Source organism: Sus scrofa, chromosome 10 (assembly GCF_054392235.1).
Source record: "Sus scrofa isolate SSC_HxYL_T2T_F1_AM1 chromosome 10, Sscrofa_HxYL_maternal_Yorkshire_Landrace_v2.0, whole genome shotgun sequence".
Lineage (NCBI taxonomy): Eukaryota > Metazoa > Chordata > Mammalia > Artiodactyla > Suidae > Sus > Sus scrofa.
Genome location: NC_139392.1, coordinates 22,627,764 through 22,642,630, shown reverse-complemented (window position 1 = coordinate 22,642,630; position 14,867 = coordinate 22,627,764). Strand labels below are relative to the sequence as shown.

At 41.3% G+C, this 14,867-nt stretch overlaps 1 protein-coding gene across 3 annotated transcripts in view; it reads right to left on the bottom strand.

The window, feature by feature from the left end:
- The window catches only part of FBXO28 (F-box protein 28), a 32,736-nt gene extending 19,867 nt beyond the window's left edge, over positions 1-12,869 (bottom strand). For all 3 annotated transcript variants that reach the window (XM_003130584.7, XM_084979357.1, XM_084979356.1), the window contains exon 1: positions 12,574-12,869. In XM_003130584.7, coding sequence (XP_003130632.3) covers positions 12,574-12,840 — 267 coding nt within the window. In that variant the 5' untranslated portion in view covers positions 12,841-12,869. The remainder of the gene's footprint in view (positions 1-12,573) is intronic.
- Positions 12,870-14,867: the final 1,998 nt, after the last annotated feature.

The window sequence follows — 14,867 nt, the reverse complement described above, 5'->3', positions numbered from 1 at the left end:
GATAAAAATTAACTTAAGACTCATAACTGATGGCTGAAAGTTCTCTGTGCTAGAATTGTTCCCCAGTTTGCTATCTGAATCTTTGAGTCAGTATATGTGGGTGAAGCCCTCACTGTAATTTGCAATACTGTATTTACAAATTAGAACTATGTGTAGGCAAGAAATACCTTACTCTTTTACTGTAGCTATTTGTTGAATGTTCTTAGTGCATCCCCACTATTATGGTCAGAGACTAGTCCTGAAGATCAGTAAAACAACATATTTGAGTTTTTAATGGTTTGAAACAAGAAAATTCTTCTTTAGCCAAAAATACATATTCAAACTTGAGTCTAACCCCTCGCAAAGTTTATAAGATCTATGGCCAGAGTGAGAATTTTAAATTACTTTCTAGTAATTTGAGTTAACTATGACAGTTTATGATGGCCAAGGCCTATACTAGATACAGTCATGACCTCCAAAATGTATAGGAGAATCCCTACTTTGAATGCTTTAAAAATAAGGTGTCTTTTTTTTTTTTTTTTGGTCTTTTTTGGGGTGTACCCGTGGCATATGGAGGTTCCCAGGCTAGGGGTCTAATCGGAGCTACAGCTGCCAGCCTACACCACAGCCACAGCAACGCCAGATCTGAGCCACATCTGTGACCTACACCACAGCTCACACTCAACACCAGATCCTTAACCCACTGAGCGAGGCCAGGGATCGAATCTGCAACCTCATGGTTCCTAGTCTGATTTGTTTCTGCTGTGCCACGACGGGAACTCCAAAAACAAGGTGTCTTTAAACAGTGAAAGCACAGGATCAGAAGTCAGAACACCTCAATTTGAGTCCAACCTTTACACATCCTTGAGCAAGTCAGCTTCCATTTGAAAGCCTGAATCAGACATCTGTAAAACATGCACAGGATCTTATATAAAGGGATATCATTAGGGGGAAATGAAATAACACAGGCTAAATCACTTGCTAAACTATAAAGTGCTATATAAAAACTATGTTAAGTAAATTTTGTTTAACTTAGTAGTAATTGGAAAACTTTGCTTTATATACTCCTATAATTCTGAGATGGCCCCATCTTTCTTATTGTAATGAAATCTCCTACACAAAATGTTTGTTCTTTGTTCTCTGAGAATTTTGCAGTGACTCAATATCACCAACCTGAACGTTAATTCTTACTGTGTAAGTGTGGATACTGAAAATACAACATGGGGATATTACTGAGATAAATCTCTATCAAGGCTAAGTCAACTAGGCAGGGGCTGTGGTCTTATGCTTCTTTCTCTCTCTCATATATGCAAACACAAACACTTCACAAATACTTGCTGAAATGAAATACTGATGAAACTCTTTTTTTTTTTTTTTTTTTTTTGCTATTTCTTGGGCCGCTCCTGCGGCATATGGAGGTTCCCAGGCTAGGGATCGAATCGGAGCTGTAGCCACCGGCCTACGCCAGAGCCACAGCAACATGGGATCCGAGCCGCGTCTGCAACCTACACCACAGCTCACGGCAACGCCAGATCGTTAACCCACTGAGCAAGGGCAGGGACCGAACCCGCAACCTCATGGTTCCTAGTCGGATTCGTTAACCACTGCGCCGCGATGGGAACTCCTGACGAAACTCTTGATACAAGTTTGCTTTCTCCTAAAATTACAGAAACAAAAATTCCGGGAAACTGGGTTGATACTAATGAAGGTTTTGATGCTCTAATATTAAACACTAGCTACTTCCTAAATCATAGTATGCCAAACGAAAAGAAGGGAAAACATTTCAATTTCAAAGTAAATGAAAACTGACTCGAAGAGTAATTCTAACAAATTATATCTTAAAATATGGTAGAATCTATTTTTAACTAAATAAGTTATCAACATTTGCTCAGTGTCTACTGAAAAAATAACAATAATAAACCCAATATGTATTAACATGACTGTTTCTAAAAGTATTTAATGAATTACATTTTTACGAATCTCTTTGGGTGTATGGTTTAATAGAACACAGGTAAATTTTCATATCTGCTTCTTCTGCATTAATCTACTGAGGTATTTTTACCTTAGGAAATTCCAGAAGACACGATATACAAACATCTATTTCATTAGCAATCAGTATGATGACATCACTACATGTCACAGAACTACTGGAAAACTCATTGTATACTTGTGAAAGAATGAGAGTGAAAAATGCAAATAACATCTTGGTACGGTAATGAACATACTTTAGATCTTACAGACTCCCTGAAAGGAGCTTGGGATCCCCTCTGGGATCTCTGGATCACACTTTGAGCACCCATGTCCTAATTCTGCATAATCACACTGCCATCAACAACACTGATACTGAATTTTATGTGAGGAAAAAAGATTCTTTTATCATGTTATGGAGGAAGGAAAAAAGCTCGTGACTGTGTGTGTGACAAGGAGGAGGAATAAAGCAGGCTACACTTTCATTTTTCACAGTGGAAAGTGAACAGACATTATCGAGTAGAAAAAGAACAAGCCGGAGTTCCTGTCATGGCTCGATGATTAACGAATCCAACTGGGAACCATGAGGTTGCGGTTCAATCCCTGGCCTTGCTCAATGGGTTAAGGATCCAGCGTTGCCATGGGCTGTGGTGTAGGTCACAGATGCGGCTTGGATCCCGGGTTGCTGTGGCTGTGGTGTAGGCCAGCAGCTACAGCTCAGATTCCACCCTTAGCCTGGGAACCTCCATGTGCCATGGGTATGGTCCTAGAAAAGACAGACAAGACAAAACAAAAAAAAACGACCCAACGAGTTGAAAGTGGTGCCTCTGGGGAATAAAAAATCGGGAGTTTTATTGTTGTTACTACTTGATGTGAGACACCCTCTAACACAATTGTGTAGAAAAATATTTCTTGTCTTTGTGGACTCTACAATCTCTTTGGTAACTTCTGAGTTGAATTATACAACTAAACTCACTGTGGTAATCATGTCCTAAACTTGAGGAGGTCAAATCATGATTCTGAACACCTTAAACTGTGCTATAAATCAATTATTAAAAAAATTAAAACTGAAAAAATGTTTATTTACAAAATAAAATTTCCTAGATACCATCGAAAATTGTTTTATTATTTTAGAATTTTGCTGCACTGAATCTAGCAAAATACTAGAAATTAGGTATCTTTTTTTCTTTTTCTTTTTAGGGCCAAATCTGCGGCATACAGAAGTTCCCAGACTAGAGGTCCAATCGGAGTTGCAGCTGCAGGCCTACACCACAGCCACAGTAACATCAGATCTGAGCCACATCTGTGACCTACACTACAGCTTGCAGCAATGCCAGATCCTTAACCCACTGAGAGAGACCAGGGATCGAACCCGCCTCTTCATGGATACTACAGCTCAGTTCTTAACCCACTGAGCCACAGCAGGAACTCCCTAGGTATCTTTTAATAATCTAGAAACACAACTGAATATGAGTACTGACCAGTATGAGTACACAACTGACTAGGTGATGAGGATATGAATAAATAACCAGATAAGGTCAAACAAGGAAGATGTCATATGATACAAGATTTGAACTAGGCTTTAAAGGGAGAGAGGATAAGGACTGCTAAGTTAGAGCTGATGGCACAAAGGACAAAGTTTGGAATGAATAAACCATTAGCAAGCAAACCACTTCTGAAGACAGATCAGATGTGTAGGTAAAGCTGAGAAGTATAAAATCTTCCATGTTTTGAGGGAAATCAGATAGTAACGAGAAATAAGTTTAAAAAGAAAAAGATCACCCATTTGGAGAAAGACTGAGTACTGGGACAGTTGACTGGTCATCTTCTGTAAGCAACCGAAATGTAGGACTAAAGATATGGTTCTGGAAATTTCAGTGCAGACAGTTGAATTCACTACAGATGAACCTCAAATGAAGAAGTAAAAGGCAAGAAAATAAAGCCTTGTAAATAAGAGCCTCAACTGACTTTAATTATTAAAAGCTGGTAAAAAAATCAGAAAAGGACATCTGAAACTACAATACAACACTGTACATATACAGTATTATAAATCAACTACATTTAAATTTAAAAACAAATCAGAAAATAGGAGGTCACAAACTAGAATAGCACCACAGTAGCCAAAAAGATTTTAAGCATCAGTCGATATTGTAAGAAAAGAAAGTTTTTAATGTGGTATTCTTCCTTTCATAAATGTTCAATAAGCACTGACTGACTCATAGCATAAAAACAAAGACACAAGAGAGCATATACCTCTTGTTTAGGATTCAGAAAGAAGCAAAGTGACCTCTGAAAAACAGAAATACACTAATTTTCCCCAAGGTGAACAGTTTAATTAAACTGCTGATAACATGTTAAATTGCAAAATAAAATTCTCTCATTTAAAGTATAGCTCTAAATTTGGGGATATTTTAATTATTTCCCCAGGCCAAAGGGAAGACAGTGCATTCCCCCGGCCGCTAAAACAAAACAAAAATCCTAGCAATTTGGCAATTTACCCAAGGCAGTACAATAAATTCTGAATCTAACATACAAAGATGATGACTATGTTAAAAATGATCAGTGTATTTCTTTACTTTTTTTATTTTTATTTTTTTTTGCTTTTTAGGGCTGCACCTGAGACATATGGAAGTTCCCAGGCTAGAGGTCCAGCCTACACCGCAACCATAGCAAGGCGGGATCCAAGCCTCGTCTGCGACCTATACCACAGCTCATGGCAATGCCGGATCCTTAACCCATTGAGCTAGAGGCCAGGGATCAAACCCACATCCTCATGGATTCTAATCCGGTTCGGTAACCACTGAGCCACGAAGGGAACTCCCCTCCCCGGTCAGTGTATTTCGAGATTAGGAAAAATATACACTATGAAAACAAAAGGGGGGGGGGTTCTCCTGTGGCACCGCAGGTTAAGGATGCAGCACTGTCACTTTGGTGGTTCAGGTTCAATCCCTGGCTAGGGAATTTCCACATGCTGAGGATCTAGCCAAGAAACACGGAGTGCACACACAAGGGAACTAATGGAATAAATCAATCTACAATGTAGACATTTAGCTTGGCCCCTGTTATTTACTATTCTAGTAAGTCAAATAGATTTGGGTTTTTCCTTTCTTAATTATTTAAAGCTTTAAAATGCCATGTTCATTCCTTTTATCATTTTCTAACTTAAGTGGTCGGTAATAAAAAATTTTTCTTCATGTTTAGAAATCTTTTTTGATTCGTTTTGCCACTATGGCTCTTCTTAACAATGCAAGACACATATGGCATAAATCTGTGAAATCCACAATTTTCTTGTTTAATCTTTAATGTCAAATCTTAGTTGATTGTGAGACACATTTTTCATCTTTGAACATTTCACATAGAATGGTCTTACAATATGATATACTACAATATAATTGGTAGCATTTCTTTATCAGTTATCTGCCTTAGATGCCTTGGAATACCGTATGTCGGGCTTCTTCGATTTTATGACGCTATAGAGACTTTAAGATATGTTACCAATTTAAAAGCTCTCCTGAGGAAAAAAAAGTACTGCCACAAAAATATGTATGCAATTTGAAAAAGATGCATATTCTCATTTCAAAACTGCAAAATAGGAGCTCCTAGCGTGGCTCAGCAGGTTAGGAACCCAAGTAGTATCCATGAGGATACAGGTTTGATTCCTGGTCTCACTCAGTGCGTTAAGGATCTGGCATGGCCATGAGCTGTGGAGTAGGTTGCAGATGCAGCTCAGATCCTGCCTTGCTGTGGCTGTGGTGTAGGCTGGCATCTGCAGCTCCGATTTGACCCCTAGGCCAGGAACTTTCATATACTGCAGGTATGTCCCTGGGGAAAATAAAGCTAAAATACGAAACTGTTTATACCTTAGAATCCGGGGAATATTGTAATGGCTATTTTTTATGTGCTCACTAGTTCTCAAATGAATTGCAGTTTTTCTACAATTAGGAAGCTACTGTCAAAGACTAGGCTGCTTGTTAGATCCTTGAGCTGAAAGGGATTCAGACATCAGAAGCCATCCTTTTGTTTTCCAGTGAGAAATCAGAGGCCTTAAGAACATATACGACTTGTCCAAGGTCATCCAGCTATTCAGGGGCCAAAGTAAAATTAAGAATCCAGTCTTGGAGTTCCCTTCGTGGCTCGGTGGTTAACGAATCCGACTAGGAACCATGAGGTGGCGAGTTCGATCCCTGGCCTTGCTCAGTGGGTTGACGATCCGGCGTTGCCGTGAGCTGTGGTGTAGGTTGCAGACGAGGCTCGGATCCCTCGTTGCTGTGGCTCTGGCGTAGGCCGGTGGCTACAGCTCTGATTCAACCCCTAGCCTGGGAACCTCCATATGCCTCGAGAGCGGCCCAATAAACGGCAAAAAAAAAAAAAAAAAAAAGAATCCAGTCTTCCCAATCCATCTTTTCTGCCCAACCCCCAAGAAGGTAGGGAGGGTGTGTGTGTGTGTACATATTTTTATATATATCTATATAGATATATATATCTGAATCACTTTGCTGAGCAGCAGAAATTAACACATTGTAAATCAACTATACTTCAATTAAAAAATCTCTTTTTAATTAGTGATTTGCAGCTATACAGATGGAGATGATTATCCTAATTATTCTCAATTGATTAGTCTCAAATAATACTTCACTGATATAGAAACTATTGGCTCTAGTCCAGAAAGTAGGGCTTCCTAAAGCAACATAGGATTTTAAGAACATTAGTTGGGGTTCTTGCCATACTGCTAAAGTTTAGAAAGATGGAGCTAGACCAAGATCTTTCTATAATGCTTTCAATCAGACAAATCTGCATTGTAGAACATCTGACAAGCCATCTGGGCTGGATTCTTCAAAAAGTCATGAAAGAATGAAAACAGTGAAAAAGTGGGAGGAATGTACTAGATTAAAGAGACTAATGCTTTATTAGATGTAAGACCGTTAACTGCCTCCATATTCCGTCCAAGCTATAAAAAATATTTGGGGGATAACTGAGAAATATAATATTAAATCCCTTGGAATTGATGCTGTTGTGATTACACAGGAGAATATTTAGGAGTAAACGTCATCACATTTGCACCTAACCTTCAAATGGTGAAGGAGCATACAAGTAAAAGAGATACAACAAATGTGGCAAAAAGTTAATGACAAGGGATACAATCATTTAAAAAATGAACAATTGGAATTCCAATCATGGCTCAGTGGAAACAAATCTGATTCGCATCTATGAGCATGCAGGTTCGATCCCTGGCCTCACTCAGTGGGTTAAGAGGATCCGGGGTTGCCCTGAGCTGTGGTGTAGGTCAGACACAGCTCAGATCTGATGTTGCTGTGGCTGTGGTGTAGGCCACCAGCTGTAGCTCCGATTCAACCCCTAGCCTGGGAACCTCCATATGCCACAAGGGCGGCCCTAAAAAGCAAAAAAAAAAAAGCCCAAAAAAACAATGAATGAGTCAGTCCTATTTGCTTTTTCAGTGAATTCCTCTTAATTTCCTTTATCTATTGAAAATATGGATTCAGGAATTCCTGCTGTGGTGCACTGGGTTAAGAATCGGACTCCAGTGACTCAGAGCCTCCACTGTGGAGACTCAGGTTTGATCCCCAGCCCTGTTCAGTGGGTTAAAACAATCTGGCATTGCCACAGCTGCAGCTTAGATTCAATCCCTGGCCCAGGAACTTCCAGATGCTGTAGGTGGCCATAAACACACACACACACACCTTGAAACCTCGTTTATAATACTTGACTTTTCTTTAAAAAAAAAAAAAAATCTATCTACCTGGTATGGATTATTTAAGATATAACACCATATACAGAGAGAGACAGAAAGTTAATCTCAATTGTTGGTAACATTACAACAAATTTAAAATTCTGAGTATCCCCCTAAATATTAACTTGGAAAGAAAAAATAAATTTATTTTAATATTAGCCCAAGCAAAACAATTAGGATAATTAAAATTTATGCCATTTTTTTTTTCCTGCTGGGAATGTTCTTCCACCTTTACTACTAAATGAAAATTCATTACCTTGAGGAAGCCTCTCTTGACAAACCTCAACATCCCTGTATTTCCTACTATGCACGTGTTATCCTGGTGCTTTGTAAATGTGCTCAGGAAGGCGTGTATGCTGTCTCAATGATGACACTGTGGACAGATTACTGATTGAACACCTTTACTTTGAGAATCTACAGGAAGAGCGAAGTGTTCCCAAAACGCTATACTTTCTTACCTATATTTACGTACCTCTTAATAAAACCAATAATCTGATGATGACAAAACAGGGGAAAAGGAAACCCAGCAATGTAGAGAATGTATTTTTCTCTAATATAGAGCAGAGGTTCTCAAAGTGTGGGTCTAGGAACACCTGGGATTCCCAAGACCCTTTCAAGAGTTTGAGAAGCCAAACTTTTTATAAAACCAAGATGTTATATGCCATTTTCTTGCCTATTCTCTCATAAGATACAGCAGAGTTTTCTAGAGACAATATGACGTGATAGCGGCAAATGGAATTAGGCATTGTGTATGCTTGTGTTTTCTAGAATTTTCAAAGGTAAACTCTTAGGATCCTCAACAACTTTTATGAGTGTAAAGGTGTCTTGAGACAACATATTTGAGAACTATTAGTAGAGAGAAGGAGATATGAAGAAGACAGCTTGCCTACTTAAAAGCAATTCTTTTCCATTTTCCCTACATTTTCTGCCAATCAACCCTCTTTATGGAGGCTCCCAGGCTAGGGGTCTAATCGGAGCTGCAGCTGCCAGCCAACGCCACAGCCACAGCAACATCAGACCCGAGCCATGTCTGCAACCTACTCCACAGCTGAGGGCAACACCGGATCCGTAACCCACTGAGCGAGGCCAGGGACTGAACCTGCAACCTCGTGGTTCCTAGTGGGATTCATTTCTGCTGTGCCTCAACAGGAACTCCTCAATGCTCTCTTTAACTCAAGTTTTCAAACACATCTGAAGAAAAGTTGTGAAAGGAACTATAAATTGATTTAACTATAGATTTAACTAGCTAGAGGGCACTAGGGAAATATCTTGCAACAAAAAGCACATATTTATGTACTTTGTTACCAATTAGAGAATTTCATTCCAGATAATAACGACTTCTGGATTTAACTTTTAGTTAAACTTATGTCCTGAACCATGAATAGGATTCCATTAAATTTATAGGAGCATCACTAGAACCAAAAAGAAAAAGATTTGATTATGGAGTTCCCGTTGTGGCACATCGGAAACTAATCCCACTAGGAACCATGAGGTTGTGGGTTCGATCCCTGGCCTCGCTCAGTGGGTTGAGGAACCCACTGTGGTATAGGTCACAGATGTGACTCAGATTCTGCATTGCTGTGGCTTTGGCATAGGCAGGTGGCTATAGCTCTGATTCGACCCCTAGCCTAGGAACCTACACATGCCTCCGGTGAGGCCCTAAAAAGAGAAAAGACAAAAAGCCAAAAAAAAAAAAGTTTGATAAGATCTAAAACATCTCTTAAAAAGCCTTCCGTACTTATTTTTTCAGCAAGTGAGAATACTGTGTTCATAAGTCAGTTATATGTTCAAAGTTAACTTTGATTTGAACTGCTCCCTAATGAGGGAAGGACCTCACTTTTTTTTGTTTGTTTGTTTGTTTTAAGGGCCACACCTGCAGCATATGGAAGTTCCCAGGCCTAGGGGTGGAATCGAAGCTGTAGCCGCTGGCCTACACCACAGCCACAGCAGTGCAGGATCCGAGCCACATCTGTGACCTATGCCACGGCTCATGGCAACACCGGATCCTCAACCCACTGAGCAAGGCCAGGGATCAAACCCGCATCCTCATGGATCCTAGTCAGATTTGTTAACCACTGTGCCACGAAAGGAACTCCCAGAACCTCGATTCTTGACCTTTGCCACTTGTCTAAAAAACTCTCATACCTGTCAAGGGGGCCTAGGTGACAGCCTAGTGCTGCATCAGCACAAACGTGTGTGATTTACGGGAAAAACAACTCAAAGTACATGTTTTGTCATTCCAAAAGTTGTGTTCAAATAATTTAAAATACATTGGAAAAGTTAAATATTTAAAGAACTATTTTTGGATAACCAAGATTTCCAGATTCTGGGTACATTTTTGGAGCAATGGCAGAAAAAATAATACAAAATCCAATTTAATAAGGCATTTGGACAGTCCCTTGGAAACGGCTAGCCCAGAGAGTCAAATTTCAATTATTCATGGCAAGAGGAAGCAAAGACTATCATCAACTACAGTGCACAAATAATGAGAAAACATTATTTTAGCAATTTCAACTTAGAGCAAATCTTTTAAAGAAAATATAGAGAAGTACAACAGATTGTGCAGCTACCCTCTAATTTAGGTGCTAACAACAGATTGAAGTCCTAATGAGGCAAGTAAACTGGGAAGGAAGAAAAAAGAAACACCTGAAAATACAAAACCTAGCTCATCAACCACCAAATTGCTGACATGTGGCTTTATGGAAACCAAGTCTGTTCCTTATTAATATCACTCTCTTCCAAGTACATCCAACCTTAACTCCCCTCAAAAAGACTTATTAACAATAAAAAGAAACTACATGATGTATATGCTGGATAGCAGCATACACACTGCTACTGATTTTTTTGGCAAACGAAACAAATACATTCTTTAGGTATAAATTAGATGGCCACTTAAATTAGAAAAGGCATGTAAAATACCTACCAGGCACCATCTCTAGACTGCCAAATTCATTAAAAGATCATAATTAAATTAATGCTGACATCTAGTGGCAAGAATCTTTCATGGTACTTGAACTGTATCTCAAACCAATGAATTTAAAAACAAAAGACAGTTCCAAATTCCCCCCTTCTCCCGAGTATCCATTTAAGATTCATCTATTAATTTTAAGTTAAAAAAAGGAATAAATAGCTCCCCATTACTAAAGCAGGGGGGAAAAAACATCTTTAAGATGTAAAAATGGCAGCTGAATCTCTGTGGGGGGGGTGGGAATGGAGGGGTGATAAGGGACTTGTGAAAAAAATCTTTGTTTGAAACAACAAATGTGTATTTTTAAAATGCTAAAATAGGTAAGTGTTTAAAATTAAGAATGCAACTGATTATTTCACTTGAAGGAGATGCTGTTTACTAACAAATTGCAGGATGTGTTTTAACTCTGTCCCCTAGGATAGGCTGGTTTACCCCCTTTAAAAATGTATTTACTTTTTAAAAAAGTAAAATGACTAACATATGAACGAAAACCCCACAGTTTTCAACACTGTGAACATTCCAAGCTTTACAAAGCCATTGTTTGGCTGAAAGCCTCGATTCAATCAAATTATGCCCAATTTCCAGACACCATGAATATACACCACAAATTTTGATCAAACCTATCATCCTTTACATGAATTTGAAGGAATATTAAGATTCTACAAGAAATCCTAGGATGACATGGTTTGGAAATTACAATCATTTTTCCATCCTGCAAACTGGCTGTGTTGACAAGAAAAAAAAATTGCCCGCCGGCTTGAATCAATATGTCTAAGCTTTCTTTAAAAAATAAGTACACTTTTATCTCAAAAATACAATTATAATCAATTTTAAACTGAAGGAGTAATCCTAAAATATGGCATATTGATTATTAAGAAAATGCTATACACAGCACATTCAGAAATATGTCTTTGTCCTCCTAAAAACAACCTCAACCACAGATTTAGCTTCCACACGGCATCGGTTTGCAAATCATTTCAAAATGTCCACCTCCTTCAATTTCCTTATCACTTAAAGATAAATTCACTGAAAGGAAGCAAAACATCTGACTGAACTGAGATATTCATCAAACCTTCAGTCAAACCTCTGGAGTGAAGCAAAATCCCAAAGGCAAATTCATTATTTTCATAAATCATAGACCGAACTCTGTGATTTTAAGGTCTAAAACCTCTCCTAAAGCTGGCGAGTGGGAGTGAAGCACTCGTTAGAAAAAGAACTGCAAGAAAAAAAGACAGCCGTCTCAGGGAGCAAGTTGCTTCACCCTGGCTGCGAAGTGTCAGGGGCGAGGCAAAGCCGGAATAGTAACTGCTCAAGGCTCTACTTTATTGGTCAACTAGGGCGCTGGGTCTGAGGCTGCGGAGACGCGTTCTAATTCCTCCAAACCGCTCCCGGCTTTTGGGAGGACTGACCGACTTTATTTTCTGCAACAAGGCAACTTGGGTGGTTGGGGGAACAATGCGTTATTCTCGCAGACAAGCCAAACCTGGCTGGGATAACCTGGCCTACTTCGGAGTTCTGGCTCCCAGCGCCTGCCCGAGGCTGGAAGGTGACACACAAAAGGCAGGTGGCGAGACCCCCTCCGGTGTCCCCGCTCAGGCCTGGCGGAGGTGGGAAGCCCAGCTCTCGCTACCTCCCCGCCCGCGGCCCCGCTTCCGGGTGGGGGGCACCGAGCCCTCCACGGCCAAGATCACGCCGGCAGTCGCCCCCGGCCCGAAGCCAGGGCGCAATCCGGGCGGGCCTCGCGAACTGGCCCGAGAGACTGGGGGGCAGGCAGGAGGGGCACGCTCGGGACCCTGGCGCCCGCCGCAGCTCGCTGGGGGCTCCCTCCCCGGGAACGCTCTTTCCTCTGGAGCCCTCCCCAGACCTCGGCCCGGCGGAGAGGGCGGCTGGGGTCCCGCGGGGGCCTCACCAGGCGGAGCTGGCTAATTTCGTCGTAGGACATGAAGCTGAGGATGTTCTCGATGGCTACGATGGGCAGCGCCACCAGCGTGTTGTTTTGAGGCAGCTGGTCCGGAGCCAGCGCCGGGGCTGGGGGCACCTGGGATCCCGGTTGCGGGAGCTGGGGCGGGGGCGGTGGGGGCAGTCGCTGGGTGCAGCCGATAGCCGAAGAGGAGCCGCCGTCGCCGTGGCCGCCGCCTCCTTCCTCAGCCATCCGCTCCTCCGACGCCGCCGCCATCTTTGGGGTTTGAGTCCTTCCCCCACTGCAAGGGGGAACAGGGACACTTCCGGTGCGTCACTTCCTCCTCTGGAGCGGCAGGGGCGGGGCACCTGGAGGAGGGGGCGGAGCCTACGGGTGACAGGCGGAGACGGAAGGTGCTGCTTGTTCAAGTGGAAAGGAGAGATCTAAGATTGGGAACGGCTTGAGGGCTAGGGAACCGTGCAATTTTCTTAAAGTGCTTTTCTGACAAAGGAGAGACAAATGTTAACTAGTAAGTGTAGACTGGACAAGGTAGAGAGTCATCATTTCTCAAGAAGCATAATAGTAATTGATTTAGGCAAAAGAGAATGAGGGATTGATTAAAACTACCGCATGAATGAAACTTGAAAACATGTTAAAGAAGCCAGACGCAGGAGTGCCTGGTGTCTCAGCAGTAATGAACCCAACTAGCATTCGTGAGGATGCAGCGCCGATCCCTGGCCTCGCTCAGTGGGTTAAGGATGCAGCATCGTTGTGAGCTGTGGTGTAGGTTGCAGAGAAGGCTGGGATCCCACGTTGTTGTAGCTGTCGTGTAGACTGGCAGCTACAACTCCAATTTGACCCCTAGCCTGGGAACTTCATGTGCGGCCATTTAAAAAAAAGAGAGAACAAGCCAGACACGAAGAACCACATATTGTAGGAATCTATTGATATGAAATGTTTCTGTAGTCCAGTCAATAAAGACAGAAAGTGGATTAGTGTTTTCCAGCGGCTGGAAAGAGCAGAGGAAAGGGTCCAGGGTTTTGTGCTGGGGTGATGAAAATGTTCTGGAATTAGATCCTAGTGATGGGTGTACAACGCTGTGGATACTAAAAACCACTGAATTATACACTTTAAAATAGTGAATTTTAGAAGTTTCCATCATGCTCAGTGGAGACGACTAGTATCCATGAGGACACAGGTTTGATCCCTGGCCTCGCTTAGTGGGTTAAGGATCCAGTGTTGCCATGAGCTGTGGTGTAGGTCGCAGCCAAGGCTCAGATCTGGCATTGCTGTGATCTAGGCTGGCAGTAACAGCTCCAGTTCGACCCCTAGCCTGGGGACCTACATATGCCACAGGTGCGGCCCTAAAAAGACAAAATTTTTTTTAAAAAGTGAATTTTATAATATGTGAATTATATCTCATTTTAGAAATTGATTTAGGCAAGAATCATCAAAAGACGCTAACAATGGAAAGTAATGGTGTGGTGTGGAATATAATATTTACATAGTCTCAGAATAATCCCCATGAATTTCCTATCAATTACAAAATAAAAAAAGGTGTTTACAATAGAGAAATTTGGTAGACACCACCATGATCAAATGATCAAAATTAACATCACAGATTATGGGAGAAAAGGACATAATATACCTACTGACATGGTATCTTGAAAAGGACGTAACATAATGTGGTTTTCCTACCAAACAATGCATAACCTGGAGTTGCCTCTGGCTCAGCAGATTAAGAATCCGGCAGAGTCACTGCTGTGGCTCTAATTACAGCTGTGACTTGGGTTTGATCCCTGACCGGGGAGCTTGCACGTGATGCGAGTGTGGGAGTAGGGGGAGGGGATTAGAAAAAAGGAAAAAAAAAAAAGCGTTCACTTGTATTCAAGGTGGACAAATCTAAATATCTACCCTAGAATCTTAAAAAGTATTAACGTCATGAAAGACAAAGACTCAGGATTTGTGCTGCATTAAAAGAGACTAAAGTGACAAGACAACTAAACCCTTGGGAGATCCTGGATTGGATTATGGATTAAGAACATTACTGTGACAATTGGCATAATCTGAATATGGACTGTATGTTAAACAATATTATAATCATATCATTTCCTGATTTGGATAATTTTGTTGATTGATGGATGGATTGCTTTTTTAAGGGCGCACCGGAAGCATATGGATGTTCCCAGGCCAGGGGCTGAATCAGAGCTGTAGCTGCTGCCCTATACCACAGCCACTGCATCGCCAGATCTGAGCTGCATCTGCAACCCATACTGCAGCCCACGGCAACGCCCGATCCCTAA